The sequence below is a fragment of the Trichosurus vulpecula genome, chromosome 4 (assembly GCF_011100635.1).
Source record: "Trichosurus vulpecula isolate mTriVul1 chromosome 4, mTriVul1.pri, whole genome shotgun sequence".
Classification (NCBI taxonomy): domain Eukaryota; kingdom Metazoa; phylum Chordata; class Mammalia; order Diprotodontia; family Phalangeridae; genus Trichosurus; species Trichosurus vulpecula.
Window position 1 is genome coordinate 106,662,113 of NC_050576.1, and position 19,677 is coordinate 106,681,789.

Below are 19,677 nucleotides of genomic sequence, written 5' to 3' on the forward strand. Positions count from 1 at the left end.
TGATATGATACAATACCATACATATATTTTATGCCTTTCTAAGTTTCTAATCTTTTTCTGTGTCATCTGCAACTCCTGTAAAACTCATTTCTCATTTAATTCTCATTTAATTCCTTATTCTGACCCATGATATATCAAAACCCCCAATGGGGAAAGTCATGATGTAGAAGGGATAACCATACACTCACACATACACATACATATATATCATTCATTTGAAACATCATGTACTGTTTTGTGGCATCTCTCAGACAAAATCATAGGATTTAGATAGAGCTAGATAGAACTAAAAAGGACATTAGAAATCTAGTCCTACTTCCTTATTTTGTAAAAGAGGAAATTGTAGCCCAGAGAAATTTAATGACTTGCCCAACATCCAGTGTGTAGTAAGCAACGGAGAGGGGTTAAAATTCTGGTCATCAGATGCCAAATCCACTGCTTCTTCTACGTACCATCATTTCATACAACTATTTATAAAGATATTGAAAGGATCTGTGATTTTGTTCTCAAGGGAATTCTCAATATGGGACTCTACCCAAAGAAGATTGCAACTCATTTATGACTAAGCAGAAAGTTCCAGGGAATTGCTTTTATTCAGACCATTAAACCTTCTGAGACTAAAGGAAAAAAGGATGAATTAAGACAAGGAGACATTTCTGAGATTTGGAGTAGGAGAGATAAAGGAAGCATGACTTTAGCCCTTGTTATACGAGTTCAGATCTATCAGTTCATCCACTTGAAGACACTCGTTCTACCAATGCAGGTAGGCAGTTTATGATCTTAGAGATTTGCCAGAGACACTGAGATGTTAAATGACCTGCTCATGGTCACACAACTAGTATGTGTCAGAGACAGAACATGAATCTAGGTTTTCCTTACTTCTAGGCCAACCCACTATCCACCACCCTGATTGTTGTTTCTCAAAATGCTATCTAAACAGAAGATATTATTGAGCATCAGGCTAATTATTTGTGCATTTTTTTTCATCGAAATCTTTCAATATATATATTTGAGAGTGCCAGGGTGAGCTAATTGGTAGAACCAGCAACAGCTAGTCAGACATAAAATGTCAAAGATAAACAAGTGATATCTCCCTCTAAAGAGGAATGATCCTTTTTTAAAAATTAAAAAAAAAGTAGTATTTTCATCTTTAAGCAACTAGATTGTTTAAAGGTTTGTATGGATTCCCTATAGCAATGAGATAAGACACAATGTAGCCATTTTACCAGGCCTGGGAGCGCTTCTAGGCATCACAGTACAATCAGCGTTTAAGTTTATATTACACAGAACCCTTCTGTTCTATGAGTTTGCTTGTTTTCGTGCCTTTGCTGCCATTACTGGGAGCTGAAAAAAGTTTCCAGCACCAAGAATATATGCAGGCTACCTACCTGCAAAACAGAAAATTCCTGTTAATTTGATCTTTTGTAGCTCATTCCAGAAGCTGAGGTTCAATCAATAAGCACCTGGCATCGGAATCATTTGGGCTGGCTGTGATAATAGGTCGTATGCTGTGGAGACATGCCTACAAATGGTCATTCTGGCTTTCTTTACCCAACTAAATCCTTGTTAAATAGAACACGGTGTATTGACTTTAGTGGATCTTTGATAGATGAATTTAGATGTAAAGATACAGAGAACAAAGAATGAATGAAAAGATCCCCATTTAAAGAAGACTTATCCAGGTTCAGGGCTGCTCAGTGACCCTGGAGACAATAATTTCAGCTGAGTAAGGGAGTTCAAAGCCAGACTACAAGAGGCTGAGTGGAGAGGGAGGAAAATGGAAGCAGTAGGGAGGAAAGGTGACTCTTTCTAGATGGTTAGCAGTGAAGAGAAAGGCAGAAATGGAACAGAAATGTGAGGGGACAGCAGGGTCAGGAGACCATATCTTACTTTCACACTCAGAAAAGGAAAATGATGAAAAATCACAGTTCATGTTGGAAAACTCACATACATTCCATTTTTCACTTGCACTCTTTCCTGATAAAATAATTCATTTCTGTTCATCTGAAGAAATTGTTACACTTAAAGGAAATACATTTTTTAAAATGTGGGCAATATGTTGAACGTTGGTTGGAGTGGGGGGGAAGGGGATGATGCCATTCAAACTCATCAGTTATCCTTCACAGCTTCTATGGGAAATAGGAGGGAAACAGAAGTATCAAAATGATGCAAACAGTTCTATGAGCTCTTCTCCCTCTCTTGCCTTCTCCACCTTGTCTCTTCTTTCATCGTAGCCTATGAAAAGCCTGTAATTAGGTGGTGGGATTATGATATCAGCAAGGATTCGGCCAATCTGTCAGAAGGTAATTTGCATAGGACCCTCCTACTAGTTCAAATGTAACCCAGTTACCTAGAGGAGAGTTGGGAGTGGAAACAGAATTCTCCCAATGAAAAAATGGGGAGGGAGGAAAATCACCCAACAGGAGACCATTAGTACTGGTACTGTTTTCATTGATATGGTGGTCAAAGTGTTATAGTGTCTAGGTCTTTTATAGTGTTTCCTACCTTCAAAGAACTCTAGCATGCTAACTCATGTAATAACTCCTTAGCCATTTGATCTTTAAAAATGCTTTTTTAAGGAGTAATTATTGCATATGGGGCAGCTAGGTGGTGCAGTGGATAGAGTGCCAGGCCAGGAATCAGGAAAACTCATTTTCCTGAGTTCAAATCTGTATTCAGACACTTAGTAGCTGTGTGACCCTGGGCAAGTCACTACACCCTGTTTGCTTCAGTTTCCTCATCTGTAAAATGAGCTCGGGAAGAAAATGGCAAACCACTCCAGTCTCTTTGCCAAGAAAAATCCAAATGGGGTCATGAAGAGTCAGACATGACTGAAAAACAACTGAACAACAATTATTCCAGAGTAGAAAACTGAATCCTACTTAGATAATCTTCGAGTCCCTCATGACTCTCCCTTTGTCCATTTTCAGGTTGAAAGGGAACTTTTTAATTCCTAAGACTTGACTGATCCTTTAGGAAAACAGTTTACTCTGTATTTATTTACCTGTAAACTATAACATAAAATCATCTATAATCAAAATTGGATATTTATCAAAGTAAATGAACTAGTAGCTTTCCTAGTATAGGATTTTAAAACTGATCTTTATCTTACTTATTTAAGAGCTTGCTCATTTGCCAAATTTGATAAACCCCAGGAGGTTCCTCTTGCATTAGACTAAATTTGTGCTGGAACTCCCCACAAAGGATAAAGCCACTCATCCCAGCAGGATAATTCTGCCAGTCTCTTGTGTCCAATAGGGTGCTCCGGATTCTCTGCTGGAGGCCCGGACTGGAGTATCTTAATTATACAAGTTTCATTCACCCATGCACCAGAATTATCCAAGATAAAAATAGATATGGCAAAAGAGAAAGGAAAATGTTGTTTTGTAGACCTACTGTCATATTTCTATCCATTTAAGACTGGACATTTCTGTCAATGTCAACAAGAATTTTAAATGTGTTAAGCTCCTAATATATACAGAACATTGTATTGGTCCTGGGAAGATAGAAAAATTAGATATGATGTGATCATTGGGCTGGTGGAATTTACAGTATAGTAGGGGAATAGGCACATATACAAATAAATATAATGCAAAGTGATATATGAAAAATAAATAAATATTAAAACCAAGTCCTACTTGAGGGCCACATGAGGAAGGACTCATTACTGACTGGAGGATCAAGGAAAGCTTCATGGAAAAGGTAGCATTAAAAGATGGATAGGGTTTCTTTCCTTTTTATTTTTTTGGCAAGACAAGCAGGGTTAAGTGACTTTCCCAGGATCATACAGATAGTAAGTGTAACATGTCTGAGGATGGATTTGAACTCAAGTCCTTCTGACTCTAGGGCCAGTGCTCTGTCCACTGTACCACTTAGGTACCCCATGGGTAAAATATGGACAAGTAGTAAGGGGTATGAGGTAGGAGTGGGGCTTTCTGATTATAGACAATGGGTTAAGCAATATCATGGAGGAAGGGAGCATACCATGGGGGCATGTGTATGGGAGAGCAAGTAGTCCAATTTGGCTGGAATCTAAACTGTGTGGAGTGAAGCAGTATAAGCTAAAGCTCTAAATGTAGGTTCCTGCCAGTTTATGGAGATCCCCAAATGCCAAGCTAAAGAGTTTGAATTTTTCTCAGCCGGCAATAGGGTTTGGTTTTGAACAGAAGGGTGACATGACATGATCAGATCTGTGTGGAAAAGGAAGGTTAGTTTGGCAGTATATGAAAGAGATGTATTGCAAATTTTGGCAGTATATGAAGGATGTGTATTATGATAATGCAGTAAAAGCTTGAATTTTTTTCAGTAGGCAAGAAGGAATCATTGAAAAGTTTTGAAAAGACTGACATGATGTGATCATATATGTGCAAAAAAAGAACCACGTTAGTCTGACAACAGCTTGAAGGGAGGTATTGAAATAATCCAGAGATTATTAGGTGATAACGAGAATCTGTTTTAGGGCAGTGGCAGTAGGAATTGAGAGGGATGATACCTACAAGAGATTTTGGGGAGACAGAACCAATAGGACTTGGCAACTGGAGGTTAGGGAGAGGGGAGAAGAAAATATAATGCCCAAGTTTCAGACAAGGAATACTGTCAGAAATAGGAGAAAGGTACAGGTTGGGGCAGGGGAAGAGAATAACTTTGATTCTATTTTATCTTAAATATCAAATCACAGCCTGCATTTGCTTTTTCCCCAAAGAAAATTAGAACAAAATACCAATATCAAATTTTCAGTTATCTGAAGTAATCTCAGTCCCATTTACCAGGGATATTCAAGAATCAACTCTGAATAATAAAAATTTGCCATCGGCTTCAAACAGATGGCTATAGGTCACATATGTCTTTACACAGACTTTCTATCCCAACTTCTCTGGCTATAGATGTCTGCCCTGAAATTTGATAACAGAACTTAGAAATGTGTGGGGATGCATTTGTACTCCTGGGGATTTGACCACTGGAATGGAATGTGCAGGCCATTTGACACTGGGTGACAAATCTTTATGCCATAAGGCTAAGTATTATTCATTACTTTGAATTACCAACCCCTATTAGCCTACAGCTGTTGTAGCTGCTGCTGTTTTTTAATTGACCTGAATTTTGGGTCAGCCCTAAGATGGACAGTAAATTGGAAATTTAGCTGTTCCTCTGAGTATGAAAGTTGATTCAAATGAAGTTTAAGGTTAATTTGAGTACAATACAGAAAAGTACTAAAAATGAGAGCTTTTCTTTCTATGGATTCAAAATGATGCAAACAACTTTTTTTGTGATTGTTGTTTCAGAATCAGTCCACTCAATTGTGATTTCTGCAGGAACTTCGTATTTATCTAAGTGCTTCGACATTTGTATTTTTTGCACTCTTCCAGAGGAAATTCTGCAAATGGCTTGTCTAGCAACCTGACAACATAGGAATTTCTCTCACTGGTTTTGTGACAGTTATACAAGTTTGCTACTAGTCCATGTGGCACGTGCTCTTGTGGTAGCTGACTCTTTCTTTATATTTACTTATCTGTCCTATAGATACATCGTTTCCCCCAAGCAGAGTGGAAACTCTCTGAAGGCAAGGAAGTTTTCTTTCATTTCCTCCCTCTCTCCCTCCCTCCCTCCCTCTCTCCCTCTCTCCCTCCCTTCTTTTATTTTCTTTCATTCCCTTTTTTATCTCTGGCACTTGTCACAGTGCCAGGCGCTGAACAATAGTCAGAACGCTAAATAAATATTTGTTGACTTGAGTTGAATCCACATGCTGCTGCACAGGGTACTCTCTCCTGTTATTCTCAGCTTCTGAGAAGGTGAGGCCATACTCACCACCTAGAAACCTGTGGAAGAACAATTCTCTGTGTGACCTTTGAGGGCTCCAGTTTGGATAACCCAATGGCAGAGATTTCTTCTCACACCTTACAAAGGGTCTTTACAAATAAATAGGTATTGGCCATTTGCCAGGTCGTCTCAAACTTAAATGACTGAAATCTCTGGGGACAAATTAAGGGTTCACCCACAGGTGACTGGTTGTTTTCAAAGCAGAGAATTCACTCGGGTTTGAACGGATCTGTTAGGTTGCCCGGATGCCTCCCAGGACTCCCCGCCCAGCATGAGGCAAAGGATGCAGAGACAGTGCGTGGCCTTCAACCCTCTCCAGGTCTCCACGAGAAGCTTGGTATCGGCGGCTTAAGTGGTCTAATCTGCAAATTGGGGGGAGAGGGAGACAGGTGTGGCACAGACCAGTGTATGAATGCGGAAGGTTCCAAGTGACTTCCTCGCTGGCGGGTGGGGGGCGGAGGGTCGCTCTCCTGAGCAGCTGAGGGGCGCACCCAGCCGCTTCCCGCCACCCTCCCTTCCCGGCTCCCCGAAGCCTCCTCTCTGCATTGCTAAAACGCAGCAGCATCGCCCTCCAGCCCACTCCGGGGGGAAATGCACAGTGCAACCAAGCCTCCAACGTGCCTGGGCGACGCCCCCTCGGCCTGCCGCCTGGTTATTGGCCGGGCGTCGATGTCACTCGACGTCCTAGTTTGCCATCCCCTCCTGGGCTGAGGAAGACGGGCGGGGTAGGTTGTGCGCGCCGCTCTCCAGCTCTGGTAGCTGGCTGTGCCTTTGCAGCAGGCTCAGGGCGGGTAGAGAGGGAGAGGGCGGGGGAAGAGGGAAAGGAAGCGGGAGCTGGGCACTCTGCGGGCGAGGCGCTGGCCGCTCCATGCGGAGAGGGGCGCAGCCGGGCAGGCCAGGGCTGGGGGGGCTGCGGCCGGCGCCGAGGGCAGCCAAGGAGGACCTGCCCGGCTGGCTGCCCCATGCCATGCCCTCCCTCGCCCAGGCGAGGCAGCGGGCGGGGAAGGATGCGCCGCCGTCCACTGCAGTTTGCAGTCCAGCTTTCCTTCTTGCAGCCCATGCTCTGAAGCAGAAAGTTTGGGGACCGGGGTCTTCCACCCTTCTTCCCCTCCAATGACTTTGCCCAAGGACTTCTGCTGCCCAGCCTTGAATGTGATCTGGCATCAGGTACCCAGATCAGAATGAATTGCTCCAGGCAGTAACCAAGGTTCCCCTACTCGTTCAACATCCCCTTCTTTTTTCTTTAAATTTCAATTTCTCCCCTTTTTGTTTTTTAAAACTCACTGCTCCTTTTCTGGGTGGGAAGGAGGGAGAACAGTTCTCCCTTAAGAAGGCAGCGCTGGAAGGGACCGATCCCCAAACCGACCCATATTCACCATGAAGAGGTGCAAGTCTGACGAACTGCAGCGGGAGGAGGACGGAGCCGGGCTGGAAGATGCTGCTTGCCACCTGCCGGGCCCGGACTTGAAACCTGGAGAGGTCATGAGTGCAAATCCTGCTGTGGCTCCAGCGACTCCAGATGTAGGGGCTACCATGGCCCCCAACCCTGGCCCTCGAAACAAGCCTCCGGATTTAAAGGTGAGCCTAGATTCTTCCCCTCCACCTCCTTTTTGCCCTCGGGTCGACCAGAAACAGGAGGTGAATGTGGAGAGAGAAGTTGAGGTCAGGGGTCAGAGAGGTTGAGCTACTGGTTTCGAATTATAGACCATTAAATATTAAGAGTTGGAAGGGGCCTTTTAGGAATGATCTGATCTGACTTCATCTTATAGATGAGGAAACTGAGGCCCAGAAAAGGAAAATGATTTGCCCAAGGGCCCTGCCATCCAGCTTAGGCATCAAGCCTCAGCTTTGTTTCCCTGGCTATACATCAGACATTCTAGTGACTCACCAGAGAGGAGGATCCCTGACATCATGTGTGAAGTACTTTTAGCTCCTTAGCAGCAAATGCACTGGAGAAATTAAAAGTGTTAACATTGTCATCTCTTTTGGGGCTGAGAAGAGGGGAGAGGAGAAGAAATATGATTTGGGAATAATAAAGACCAGCAGTCCATTTTTGAGCCTTTTATCCCCCCGAATGACTTTGGAAATAATCCCTCAGTTTGCCCACCTGTGAAATGGGAGAAGGGGACTTTTTGCCATTAGGTGGAGCCAGAGGCTAAGCTGGTGCTTGGAGATCCCTGGATGGGAATGGGTAGCAGACAGGTGGCGCAAGTGGTACTTGGGCTGCTTTGGGGACTCGGTTCAAATTGCACACATGCTGAGTTGAGGAGCCCAGGACTGGAACTAAAGGGAAGATGTGTATGCAACTAGCAGTCATTAGCTTCAGGCCCAAGGTCCTTGAGACTGTTTCTCTAGTACTGAGTACTAATAATAGTGTGGGCAAGGGCAGTAATCATTAATAACGTACCTTTGTGAAAGAGTGCCCTCAGCGATCACAGGCACTGGCTTGTTCTCATCTTACTGAGGGATGTTGGTTTCTGGAAGAACTTAAGCATTATGGAGACTCATACATCAGGGAGAGAGATATCTTCTCTCACGGGGGTGCAGGGCCTGGGCTAGAAAAGAGGAGAGGAATCAGTTACTTTAAATAAAGCCTGTAACCTATGGCAGCAGCCACTAAGGAGCTCTCCAGCAAAACCCAATGACACTCCTTATCTTGTGTGAGCGGACTGAAGTCAGGAAACTCTGGGGTAGAGGTGAGTATGTTTAGAAGCCAGTTCTCTTACGTGTATGTTACCTGTCTCCTTTTCTTTTGGGACCTGGGGAGGGGGAACAACAGAGCTGCTAACTCCATGTTAAATTAACTACTTAAAAAAGAAAGAAAAAAAAACCTGATTGTCAGCAGGAGGAATGGAGGGCAGACTGCAGACAAGACCTCCTTAGGATTTGGGGCACATTTTTATGGAAACAGGTTTCAGATGACCTCCTCTTCGTCTTAGCCTTTCCAGTGGCCAGAGGACAGCCATATCTCAAAGTAGGATAGGTTTTAGATGGGGATGTTAGGATAAAGTCACAATCCAAAGGAAGCTAGAACCCTTACTTCATAGCTCAGTAACCTTTTGCTCTTTTAATCCTAGTAAATAAACAGCATTCTAAAATGCCCTTTTATTGACAATATGAGTAAGGTTGATGCCATCCCACAACCGTAGGCTTCCTACTCCTTCTCTGCTGATCCAGAGGAGCCTGGCCCGCTGCTTCTGTAGACTTCCTTTCCTCAGTGTTTATGCTCAAATTGGGTGTACCCTGTTTGTTTGCTAATAGTAAGAAACTCTCATACGTCTAAGACAGCTGTGGAAATATCCAGTTGTCCAGGGCCAGTAATACTGAACCAAAGGCACATAGTAAAGACTGCTAATTTCATTCATTTTATTCTGGATGTTATCTTCCTGTCTGGAGAGTGAATTGATAACAGTGTGTGGGCAGTCTAATATTTTGTACTTATCAACAAGGCAGTCTTATGGCGACTTGTACCTCTTCTATCCACCCACATCTTCTCTAGCTCTCTGCCTGTTACTAGTGCCAGATGCACCAGCAGCTCTGTCCTTAGTATTAGCTGTGATACTCCATAGAACAAGAATTTGTTTTGGGTATGGAATATAGGATGGGGTGGGGGGTGGGAGCTACTCAGGAAAAATACTAAAGGTTGGTCTCAGCAGCTTGGATTTGAGCTGTGAACAGGCAAGATAAGACCCAAGCACTACTTGCCTAGTGGGATCAAGAGAGGCAAGTGGACGATGCCTTTTCCTGTTTATCTCTGACCCTGTCATCACAACATGTTTACAGCTCTGTGCAATGACTAGACTTGGAATTGGGGCCACTGATTTCTTCCCTGAACTCTGTTTTTGATTTGCTATGTGGGCACATTACAACTTCTCTGGTCCTTTTGTCTGTCGGTAAAGGGGCAAGGAATACTGATGGACTAGATTTAAAGCCCCCTAGAAATACTGTGATCAAGTTTGTTTCCCGGAGATAGGACTGGAGAAGTGGGGCAGGGCTGGGGTGGGGGGGGCAGGGTGGAGATTCATCATTAATCTGGCAACTATGTTGGCCTTGACTCCTTTCAGACCCAATGATGAGCATGGAAGGAGGTTGGTTCAATTTTTTTTAACCTTCTTACCTGCTTTTTGTGAAGCCAGACTAACAGTTTGGGATTTCTGTCTGTCTTAATGCAAACTTTTCTGATGAGCACCCTATGCCTCTATTCCATTTTTTTTCCATCAACACAGCTCTGAGTTGTGATAGATTTCTGAATCTTGCAAAAGATGCTAAAAGATCATGTCCAAGGCAACCCCATTGGGATGTGTTTTGGCTTTTGTCAAAGGGATTTGGATGACGTTCCACTTGAGTTTTCTCCTAATCCTGAGCTCTGTAGATGTTAGTGGCCCAGTGGAAGGCTTCTTCAGCTGGAGGTAGGGTGATGGAGTGGAGGGATGCTCTGGGCTTAAATTAAGCTTTGGACTCCTTGATGTGTGACCTTAGGTAAATCACTTGGTTTCTTTGAGTCTCAGTATTCTCCTCTGTCAAAGGGGGATTGTATAGTACCTGTCCTATATCCCTCCCAAGGTTGTTTTAAGACTCAAATGTACTGTGTGCAGAGTGTTTTGCAAACCTTGAACCTCTCTGAAAATGTTTGCTATCGTTACTTTTTTTTGATTCTATGTCTCCCGATTCCTTAATTCCTCATTCTGTTATCCTTCAATTCTGATAGGAAAGACTCCAATCTGTAATTGTGGGTGGGGGAAAAAAGTCAAGCAACAACTTTAAAAGATAATGATGTGAGGGGGGAGGGAATAAACATTTATATTGAACATACCTTACAAATATTATCTCATTTGATCCTCATAGCAACCCTGAGAGATAAATACTATTATTATTTGCACTTTACAGTTGAGGGAACTGAGGCAAACAGGTTAAGTGACTTGCCCAAGGTCATACAGCTAGTAAGGGTCTGAGGCCAGATTTGAAAGCAGGTCTTCCTGACTCTAGGCCCGGTCTCCATCCACTGGTTGCCTCAATGTCATGTGATGATGTAACTGGGAAACCACCTTTGGAGTGTTCTCCTTGTGGACCTGTCTGCTAATATTTCAGCGTTTTTTTCCAGCTATTTCATGCTCAGGGTGTCCCAAAGGTCTTAATGCAGTTTTAAACTTAAAACTACACCAAGGCTGTGGCATCTAGCCAACAACACCCCTGAGTGTAGCAGGAACCAGATTAAAATGTAATCGGAAAGTGTTTCACAAAGTAAACAAAAATACAACATGACATAAATAATGTTAATTTCTGGTTTTCTAAGTCAGTATCTGTAGCCCAAAGGGAGTTTGGTGGATCCCATTTCTATTTGACCTCACTGGTCTAGGACATCACAGGGAGTTTTGGCAGAGGAGCCCAAAGTACACGGGCATACTCCAGCAGCAAAGAAAGCTTTGTCCCAGTGAGATCAAAGTTTGGCTTTCTTTCTTCTCTCTCTCTCCTTCCCTCCCCACCCACCCCAAACCCCCACCATTAGCAGCTGAAGTGAAGAGAAGCAGAAACAGACTCGGGGCACATGAGCCTGTTTAAAAATACAGTTGTGATAGACATTTCTGAGGTTTGTGGTATAGTGACTAATTCCACACTAGGTGCAAGAAAGCTTGTTCTTTCCTGAGACATTTTAGAGGTGCTAAGCTAGGGCCTCACAAGGTAAATACCACCTCGAAGTCCTCCACTTTCATTGTAACTAGAGGAATTTAGCATTTTCCTGAAGGAGAGAGAGAGAGACAACTGTATTCTGGTCTGTACTATCCAGAGGCCATCCCCTACAATACCATTGCTACGCATCCCTCTGGCAGAGATACAGAGTGTCCCGAAAGTCTCAGTGCAATTATAATCTTTAATAGTTTAAAAGTTCACTAAGGCTTTTGAAACACCCCATATTTGTGAGATTTTTCCCTAAAGAAAAAGAAAGAAACCTTTTTGAATCACATTCCTGATTACAGATGAATTTTTTTCAAGTGAAAGTTTTTATACTTTTTTCAATCGTGAAAAATTTTTTTTAACATTTGTTTTTTAAAAATTTGAGTTCCGAATTCTCTTCCTTCCCTTCCCTCTCCTTGAGAAGGCAAACAAAAATTTGATATAGACTATACATGTGCAGTCATGCAAAACATATTTTATGGATGAATTTAAATCCCAGTCTCAGCCTACCCACTCATCCTATGTTTCAGTATGTTGTCTTTTTTCTTCCATCCATATTAACATTGTCTTCATTAGAGTCTTTACTTGGCTTAGAGCAGAGGACAGAAAATGTGGTAAGGCTCAGCACATCTCAGGGAATTCCTAATAAGATCTTGTCGGCTCTTCATCTGTGCTTCATCTTCTTCTTCACCAAGCGCTGTTCATGACCATAAATGTCTTGGCATTCATTGCATGGACTATATTAACTCTATTGTCTAGTGGAGACCTCGTTAGAGAACTTTGGGACTAGATTCTATTTCTAGCTCTGTCCCTAATTTAATCCCTCTGGGTCTCAGTTGCTCCATCTGTAAAATGGGGAAGGTGCTGCTATACAATTCAGATGGATGCAGTGGAAAACAGAGAATGATCTGGGATCTCAAGAAAGTCTTTGGAAATCTGAGGTATGGGAGTTAATGGTCATCAGATTTCAGAAATCAAAGGGCTTTTAGATATTATCTAGACTAGCTCCTTCTGTCTATAAATGAAGAAATTGAGGCACAGTGGTAAAATGACTTTCCCGATGTCATACCACTAATTCTTGGGGAGATTCAGGACTATCAACCAGGTTTCCTGATGCCTCCCTTCTTTCCTGTGCACCAATGATGTCTCTATTCATTATTCATTCCAACAGGGAGGGGAGGGGAAGGGAAAGAGAGAGGGGATGACAGGAATTGTCCTTCTAAACAAGGGGTGTTGGTTACCCCAAACAAGTAAATTTTAGGGTACAGCAAATAGGCATGCTTGGTTCTGCCATTCTTTCAGCAGCCCTGCAAATATCTAGTGGTTAGGGGCTAGATACAAGACAACATCAGTGCTGCTGGTAGCTAGGTGGATAGAGCCCTGGACCTGAAGTCAGAAAGACTTGAGTTCAAATTTGAGCTCAGACACTTACTAACTATGTGACCTTGGGCAAGTCTTGTTCTGCCTCAGTTTCTTCTTCTGTTAAATGAAAATAATATCACCTAACAACTAAGGTTCTTGTGAGAATCAAATGAGGTAACATTTATAAAGTTCTTAGCGTAGTGTCAGGTACATAGTTGGCATGCTCTTAGTTAATCTGCCTATCAATCTAACTCTATTACTGGAAACTACATATTTTCAAGACTGTGAAAGGAAAGACAGAAACACCATTCTGGCCAAGCATACCTGCTTGCTGTGTCCTAAAAATTACTTTTTTGGGGCATCCAACTCCCCTTATTACCAATCTTGCCCCCTTTTCTATTGTGGTAAAGATTGCCAAGGTTATGTATTTCATTCCATCTAGACCTTCTAGGTAGGTTAGTCAGGCAAATTCTGTGGACTGTTCCATTTAGGGGACCATTTTTAATTGTCAAGGTGTGCTTACTAACTCACCGGAAGACCACAAGTAGCATGGTATGTCATGCAAGAGGGCATTGTACCTGGAATCAAAAGATCTGAGTTTGGGTCCCAGTTCTACTATTTAATAGCTATTTGACCAAGGGCAAATCATCTTATTTCTCTGAGCCTCAGTTTCCTCATCAGTAAAATGGGGGGGTTGACTTGAATTGCCCACCTCATGGAATTATTATGAGGAAAGCATTTTGTAAGTTGCTGTATAAAATGTGATCTATTTGTACCAGCAGGAAGAGCAAGAATCAGGCTGAAGGAGTTAATGTTGGAAAAGCCTATTTAAAATGAAGTGTTCTATGCTAATGCTGTGTGCATTTGGGTTCTGAATTAATTGGTTTGATGGCATGTTGCCTTCCTGTGTGCTCAGTATTTACAGAATTACCATCTCTTAGTTTGTTCCTAATTACATTTTAACTGTCAGCCTCATTGATGCGAATATCTTTCTTAGTGAAAAATTGAAATAGCCAGTTTGGTCCCAATTTTGGATTGGAATGTAAAAGAAGAATTGGCACAGTATTTTTACCATGGTCTTAGAAGCCAACTCAGAAACATCTCTATTTTCCTCTCTCCACTTAATAATGGTATTTCTCCTTTTGAATCCTGAAGTTTAATATCAGGAATTTTTGGAACACCGCCATTGACCCTGTTGGACTAGTTCTTAAAGCATCTCAATGATCCAGGCCCTCACAAGGCTGAGGTTTCTGAAGGAGGATTGGTGAATGATGGCAGGTGGTTTTTGTTGTTGCTGTTCAGGTTTTTTGTTTAGGAAAAATAAAAGTATTTGTAACTTGGCCAGATCAAGCCTTTCTTTGGTCGTTTGGCTTGAAAAAGTCAAAGAGGAAGTTGTGTCCTGTACTCTGGAAAACAGAGCTGGGTTTAAAGAACATGACCTCCCTCACCCTTCTCCCTTAGCCAGTTTACAAAACAGTAAACAAGAATTAGCTCTCCTTCCAAACCAACTCCATCTCAGTGATTTGTGGCTAGAAGAGTGTTGTTACTGAGGAGCACAAGTAGCTGTCCTCAGCCTCCAGATGAGAAAGGCTGAGTTGGGGCAAGGGGAGAAGGAGTTCACTTACTCTATGATGGATTTAGCCTAGGATACAAAAGGGGCTTTCCTGCCTGAGAGCTATTTAGAACTGGAAAGGGAAGTTAAATAAATGATACAGGATTGAAATAACAGGGAAAGACAAATGATTGATGAGACACATGATCAAATGTCAGAGGAGAGGCATGGTACTCTTAGTGTAGTAGGAGCACAGAGTAATTTAAGTTGAGGGAGTCAAAGAAGGGGGCAACTAGGAGGCACTGATAGAGTGCCTGGATAGAATGCAGGGCCTGGAGTCAGGAAGACCTGAGTTCAAAACTGGCCTCAGACACTTACTAGCTATGTGACCCGGGACAAGTCACTTAACCCTGTTTGCCTCAATTTCCTCATCTGTAAAATGAGCTGGAGAAGGAAATGACAAACCACTCCAGTACCTTTGCCAGGAAAACCCCAAATCATGAAAGGTCAAACACAACTGACTGAACAAATCAAGGAAGGCTTCACAGAAGGTAGGATTTGAGTGGGGTCTTGAAGTCTGGGTCTCACTCTGGCTCTGGTCTATGCCAATGACAATTGGAAGGACTATCAGAACTGGACAGCACTTTTAAGAGGTCTGTGAACTTGTTTAAAAACACTTATACTTTGATCACTGTATTTCAATATAATTGGCTTTCTTTTTAATCATCTCTTTTTTACACATTTAAAAGCATGATTCTGGAAAGGGTTCATAGGCTTTACCAAACTACCAAAGGGGGATCCACAACATACACAAAAAGGTTAAGAATCCCTCATCTAGTGCAGCCCTTTCATTTTACAGATTAGGAAACCAAGAGGGAGTCACAGTGTTGAGTTGGACTTTGAACCCAGGTCTTCTGGCTCCCAGTCAGTCGAAGGTTCTTTCCTTTACCACACTGGGGAGAAATCACATGCCCTTCCTTGAGCTGAGATTTATTTGTTAATATCAACATGGAAGCTGGGAAAATAAAATATTCTAGGAACCTTGCATAATGATGTTTTCTAGTAGAGACTGTGAGCAGACCCCAAACTCCAGTGCCTTGTCTTTTCTCTCAGCTGTCCTTGTCATGAGTTCTAAAGCTGGGCTAATGGCTCCCCTTACTTCCTTTGTGGGAAGCATCTTCAAGTCAAGCCCAGGCTTTCTCAATTCACTTTGTACCCTGAGAGTGGGTTTTTACGGTGATTAGCTCTGTTTCCATAGAGACCCTATAAATAGAGGAAAATTTCAATCCCGATTCCTCTAAATGAAGATTCACTGTGTAATGTGGGGACTTTGGCTTTATGTGACTCAAGATGACCTAGTCACCCCATCTTGCCCCCTCAGGAATGAATGACAGTATTAAGCCCAGTTGGGAGGGAAAGGGTCAATAACAATGGAGAGGAAAAATGCGTATTAGGCATGGGATTTTTAAAAAATCCTTCTAGTTTCTCTTAGAGATATCAAGAAGACTATGGGAACCTTTAGAAATGAGCTGGTGTGTCTGAACATTTCTGAGCCCAGTGGAGCAAGAAGCTGAGATTTTTTAGTTTGGGCCTTGGGCAGCCTGGTTTCCCAATTGAAGACAGATCCTGGTAGGTCTGTTGCTAGTGTCTTCCCCCTCTTAGATTACTTTGTATCTATCTTATACATATATCATGTCTATACCTATAGAGTCAGCATAGTGCAATGTGGAGGGATAGAATGAGCATTTATTAAATACTTAATGCAGCGCCTGGTGCATAGTAGGTGTTTATGCTTCAGGTCCTGCATAAAGTGCTTTTTACTAATATTATCTCATTCAATCCTCACAACAACCCTGGGGTGAGGGTGGGGGGTAAGTGCCATTAATATAATAGCCATTTTACAAATAGGATACATGACTTGCCCAGGATCACACAGCTTGGAAGTGTCTGAGGCCAAATTTGAACTCAGGTCTTCCTGACTCCAGGTCTGGTGCTCAGTTCACGCTACCAGTCAGTAGAAAGGATATTGGGATTGGGTATCAGAGGACCTGGGTTCTAACGTTGACTCTGGCATTTCCTATCTAGGTCACATCAGACAGGAAGTCACTTTGCCACTCAGCCTCATTTTCTCATAGGTGAAGTGAAGAGCATAGAGTCTTTTAGGTCCCTTTGAATTCTCAGTCTATGACCCTATGACATGACATGTTGTCTCCTCTGGTAAAATATGAGCTTTTTGTGGACAGAGATGGTTTTGCTTTTGTCTTTTTGTTCCCAGCATTGAGCACTATATTGAGTATACAATAGGCACTTAATAAAATGCTTGTTGATTCAGTAAGAAAAGCAGTTGTGTTAAAACAGAGTCCTCCTGCAGGAAATTCCAGACATCATTTGGCCTACCTAACCTTTTCAACCCGGGGGAGTGACAACTCCAGACAGATAGAAATATGGGGTGCAATTGGTTAAATTTCTAGGGGAAGGAAATATCAGACCTATTTCCTATACTTATTCCTGTGTCCAACAGCCTCTTTGAGAGGAAGTTCCACTTTCTGTCCAGTTTTACTTGAAGCAAGAATTTTTACTCTTCTGTTCTCATGGTGTGTAAGGTATATATGACCTTCCTGGGCCTGTACTTCTCAGAAACCTTCTGCCCCACTTTCCTAACATGTGCTGTAACCTGGCCACTAAAAAGGTTTTGGTTATTTTTTTTCAGCTGGAAAAAAAAAGTTTTTTTTTTTTAAAAAGTCTTTATGGAAAAGCGAGTGACATTTATTTTCTGGAGTGTGCTAGTGAGAGCAGGTGGTGCTTTCTGATGCGTTGGTTGCTGAGTTCCCCAGAGCCAGTCACCATGGTTTTCCTTACTTTCAAAACTTGTAGCTGGGTTGTGATATGTGCATGTGATTATCTTTAAAAAAAAAAAATACCCTATTTGTATTTGTCCAGTTCTCCAATCTAGTAGGCGGGGCTGCATGGCACTCCCACACCCACTCCAACAAACACCTACATATAATCCCAGCACCGGCTACCACTTAGCTCCAGGTAAAGCTGCTACCAACAATCAGTTCTTCCAGAGGACCTAGCTGCTGTTGTTCTTCAGTCATGTTCAACTCTTTGTGACCCCCTTTTGGGGTTTTCTTGGCAAAGATACCAGAGCAGTTTGCTATTTCCTTCTCCAGCTCATTTTACAGATGAGGAAACTGAGGCAAACAGGGTGAAATGACTTGTTTAGAGTCACACAGATAGTAAGTGTCTGAGGCCAGATTTGAACTCAGGAAGATGAGTCTTCACGACTCCAGGCCCAGTGTTCTATCTACCACTGCACCATCCGGGTACTTAGCTTCGGACAAAGTTAGTGCTTGCTTAAGCCGTCTTAACAATTTCTTTTTGTTTTATTGGTGCTTTTATCTCTGTCATTTTCTGTTGAATCCCCTTTCACTCTTTACTCTCAATCCTCCCTTGGAACAAATAGTCAAGTAAAATAAATCAGCTTATCAGTCATGCACTAAGAAGTGGGAGGCATGTTTTGCTGTCGATCTTCTCAAGTCAGGGCTTTCATCAGAGTTCTGAAGTCTCTTTACTGTTGTTTTCCTTTAGACCATCTATGGTGTTCATCATGTAAGCTATTCTTCTGGTTCTGTTCGCCTTGCTTTGCATCAGTTCATATGAGTCTTCCCAAGTGCCTCTGAATTCTTCATATGCATAATTTTCACTGCACCATAATATTCCATTACATTCACACACCATAATTTACTCAGCCATTTCTCAATCGATGGGCTCTCACTTTGTTTCCAGTTCTTTGCTACTATAAAAAGTGTTGCTATAAATATTTTCATATATATGAGACCGTTCCTTCTATTATTGACCTTGTTGGGGTATATGCCTAGTATTGGTTTCTCTGGGTCAGAGGACAAGTACATTTCAGTGACTTTTTTTTGGTAAATTCCAAATTGTTTTCTAGAACAGTTGGACCAATTCACAAGTCCACTAAAAGTGCATTCATGTGCCTATCTCCCCACAGTCACATAAACTGTAAGTGGCAGAGTCAGGATCAGTGCCCCCTCCACTGGAATCTAAGGGTTTGTTCAGGCTCATTTTGAGTGGGTTTAGAGCTACAGTTTGGTTTGAGACTCCCTGGCCTAGAGCAACCCAAGACAGACTTATATTCCAGAGCAGTTCAGTATCATGGGAGTTTGTCTAGGATGAGGAGGAGAGGAAATAATGGGGATTCCATTACTTCTTGCCTGCCCCAAGCCAGAGCCCTATCCCAGAAATTAGACTGACCTCAAAAGTGAAATATAGGCCTTTCTTTTTCCTGCTTGTTTAAAAACCTTTGTAAATATTCCCTTCCCCTGTGTAGAGTTATAGAAAATGAGAAAGTTTAAAAAAAAGGATCCATTGATAAATACTTACTGAGCATCTGTGGCACAGTAGAAAGAACACTAGGTCAAGAGTCAAAAGATCTGGTCTGAGTCACATTCTACCATTCAGAACACTTAGTCACTCTGAGACATTGAGCAAATTGTTTTCTCAGTTTTCCCATTGGTGAAATGGGAATAATTATGCCTGTCTCATGTCCTTTGATGTTTTAATGCAAAGGTCTTAATAAATGCTTTTGAGTTCAGGATCAAATGTAGGTGAAAGCGGTATGCTCATAGAGGTATGGTGTTGGTAGCAGCATCATTATCGTACTGTGCATTAGGGGTCAAAGAGAGAGCTGCCAGAGAAAAAGAGAATAGACCTTCAGAGTTCACTGGTTAGTGTGAGGGAAGTGAGACCTACCTACGGGAAATTGAACAGACATTGAAAAAGCAACATGCAAATTATTAGACCACATGGTAAATGTGCAGGTGTGAGAGGCAGGGCAGCCTACTGTAATAGTAGAGAGTTGGTCTCATGTCAGAAAGATCTGGCTTTCAGTCCCTGCCTATAATATATACTAGGTACGTGACCCTGGACACATTGTCCAAGGCTAGAAATATCTGATTTGCATTGGTAGAGGAAGCTCCTCACCTGGCATTCCCTAAACATGGAAATCACAGGTCCGATACAAAAAGCAGCAATAACATCACCAGCTAGTGTACTATCCTAGGAGACCTCTCTACCTCCAGCAATTCCTTGGTGATCTCAGAATGCTTTTGGTAATCCCACACAGTAAGTACTCAGTGATCTCAGACTTCTCAGTGAGTGGTGCAAAACCTCCGTCTCTTTAAATACCACTTCTCCTCCCTTGATACTACATGGCTGCAAACCATGACATATGATTTCTGAAAACAACA

The 19,677-nt window shown here is 42.4% G+C and overlaps 2 protein-coding genes across 2 annotated transcripts in view; one reads left to right on the top strand and one right to left on the bottom strand.

Moving 5' to 3' along the window:
- DSTYK (dual serine/threonine and tyrosine protein kinase) overlaps positions 1 to 6,382 on the bottom strand; it is an 89,846-nt gene extending 83,464 nt beyond the window's left edge. The window contains exons 1-2 of the mRNA XM_036755529.1: positions 6,309 to 6,382; positions 6,059 to 6,179 (exon numbers count right to left, since the gene is read on the bottom strand). Of these exons, the coding sequence (XP_036611424.1) occupies positions 6,059 to 6,179; positions 6,309 to 6,382 (195 nt within the window). The remainder of the gene's footprint in view (positions 1 to 6,058; positions 6,180 to 6,308) is intronic.
- A 109-nt stretch (positions 6,383 to 6,491) lies between these two features.
- The window catches only part of TMCC2 (transmembrane and coiled-coil domain family 2), a 61,658-nt gene continuing 48,472 nt past the window's right edge, over positions 6,492 to 19,677 (top strand). The window contains exon 1 of the mRNA XM_036753347.1: positions 6,492 to 7,395. Coding sequence (XP_036609242.1) covers positions 7,195 to 7,395 — 201 coding nt within the window. The 5' untranslated portion in view covers positions 6,492 to 7,194. The remainder of the gene's footprint in view (positions 7,396 to 19,677) is intronic.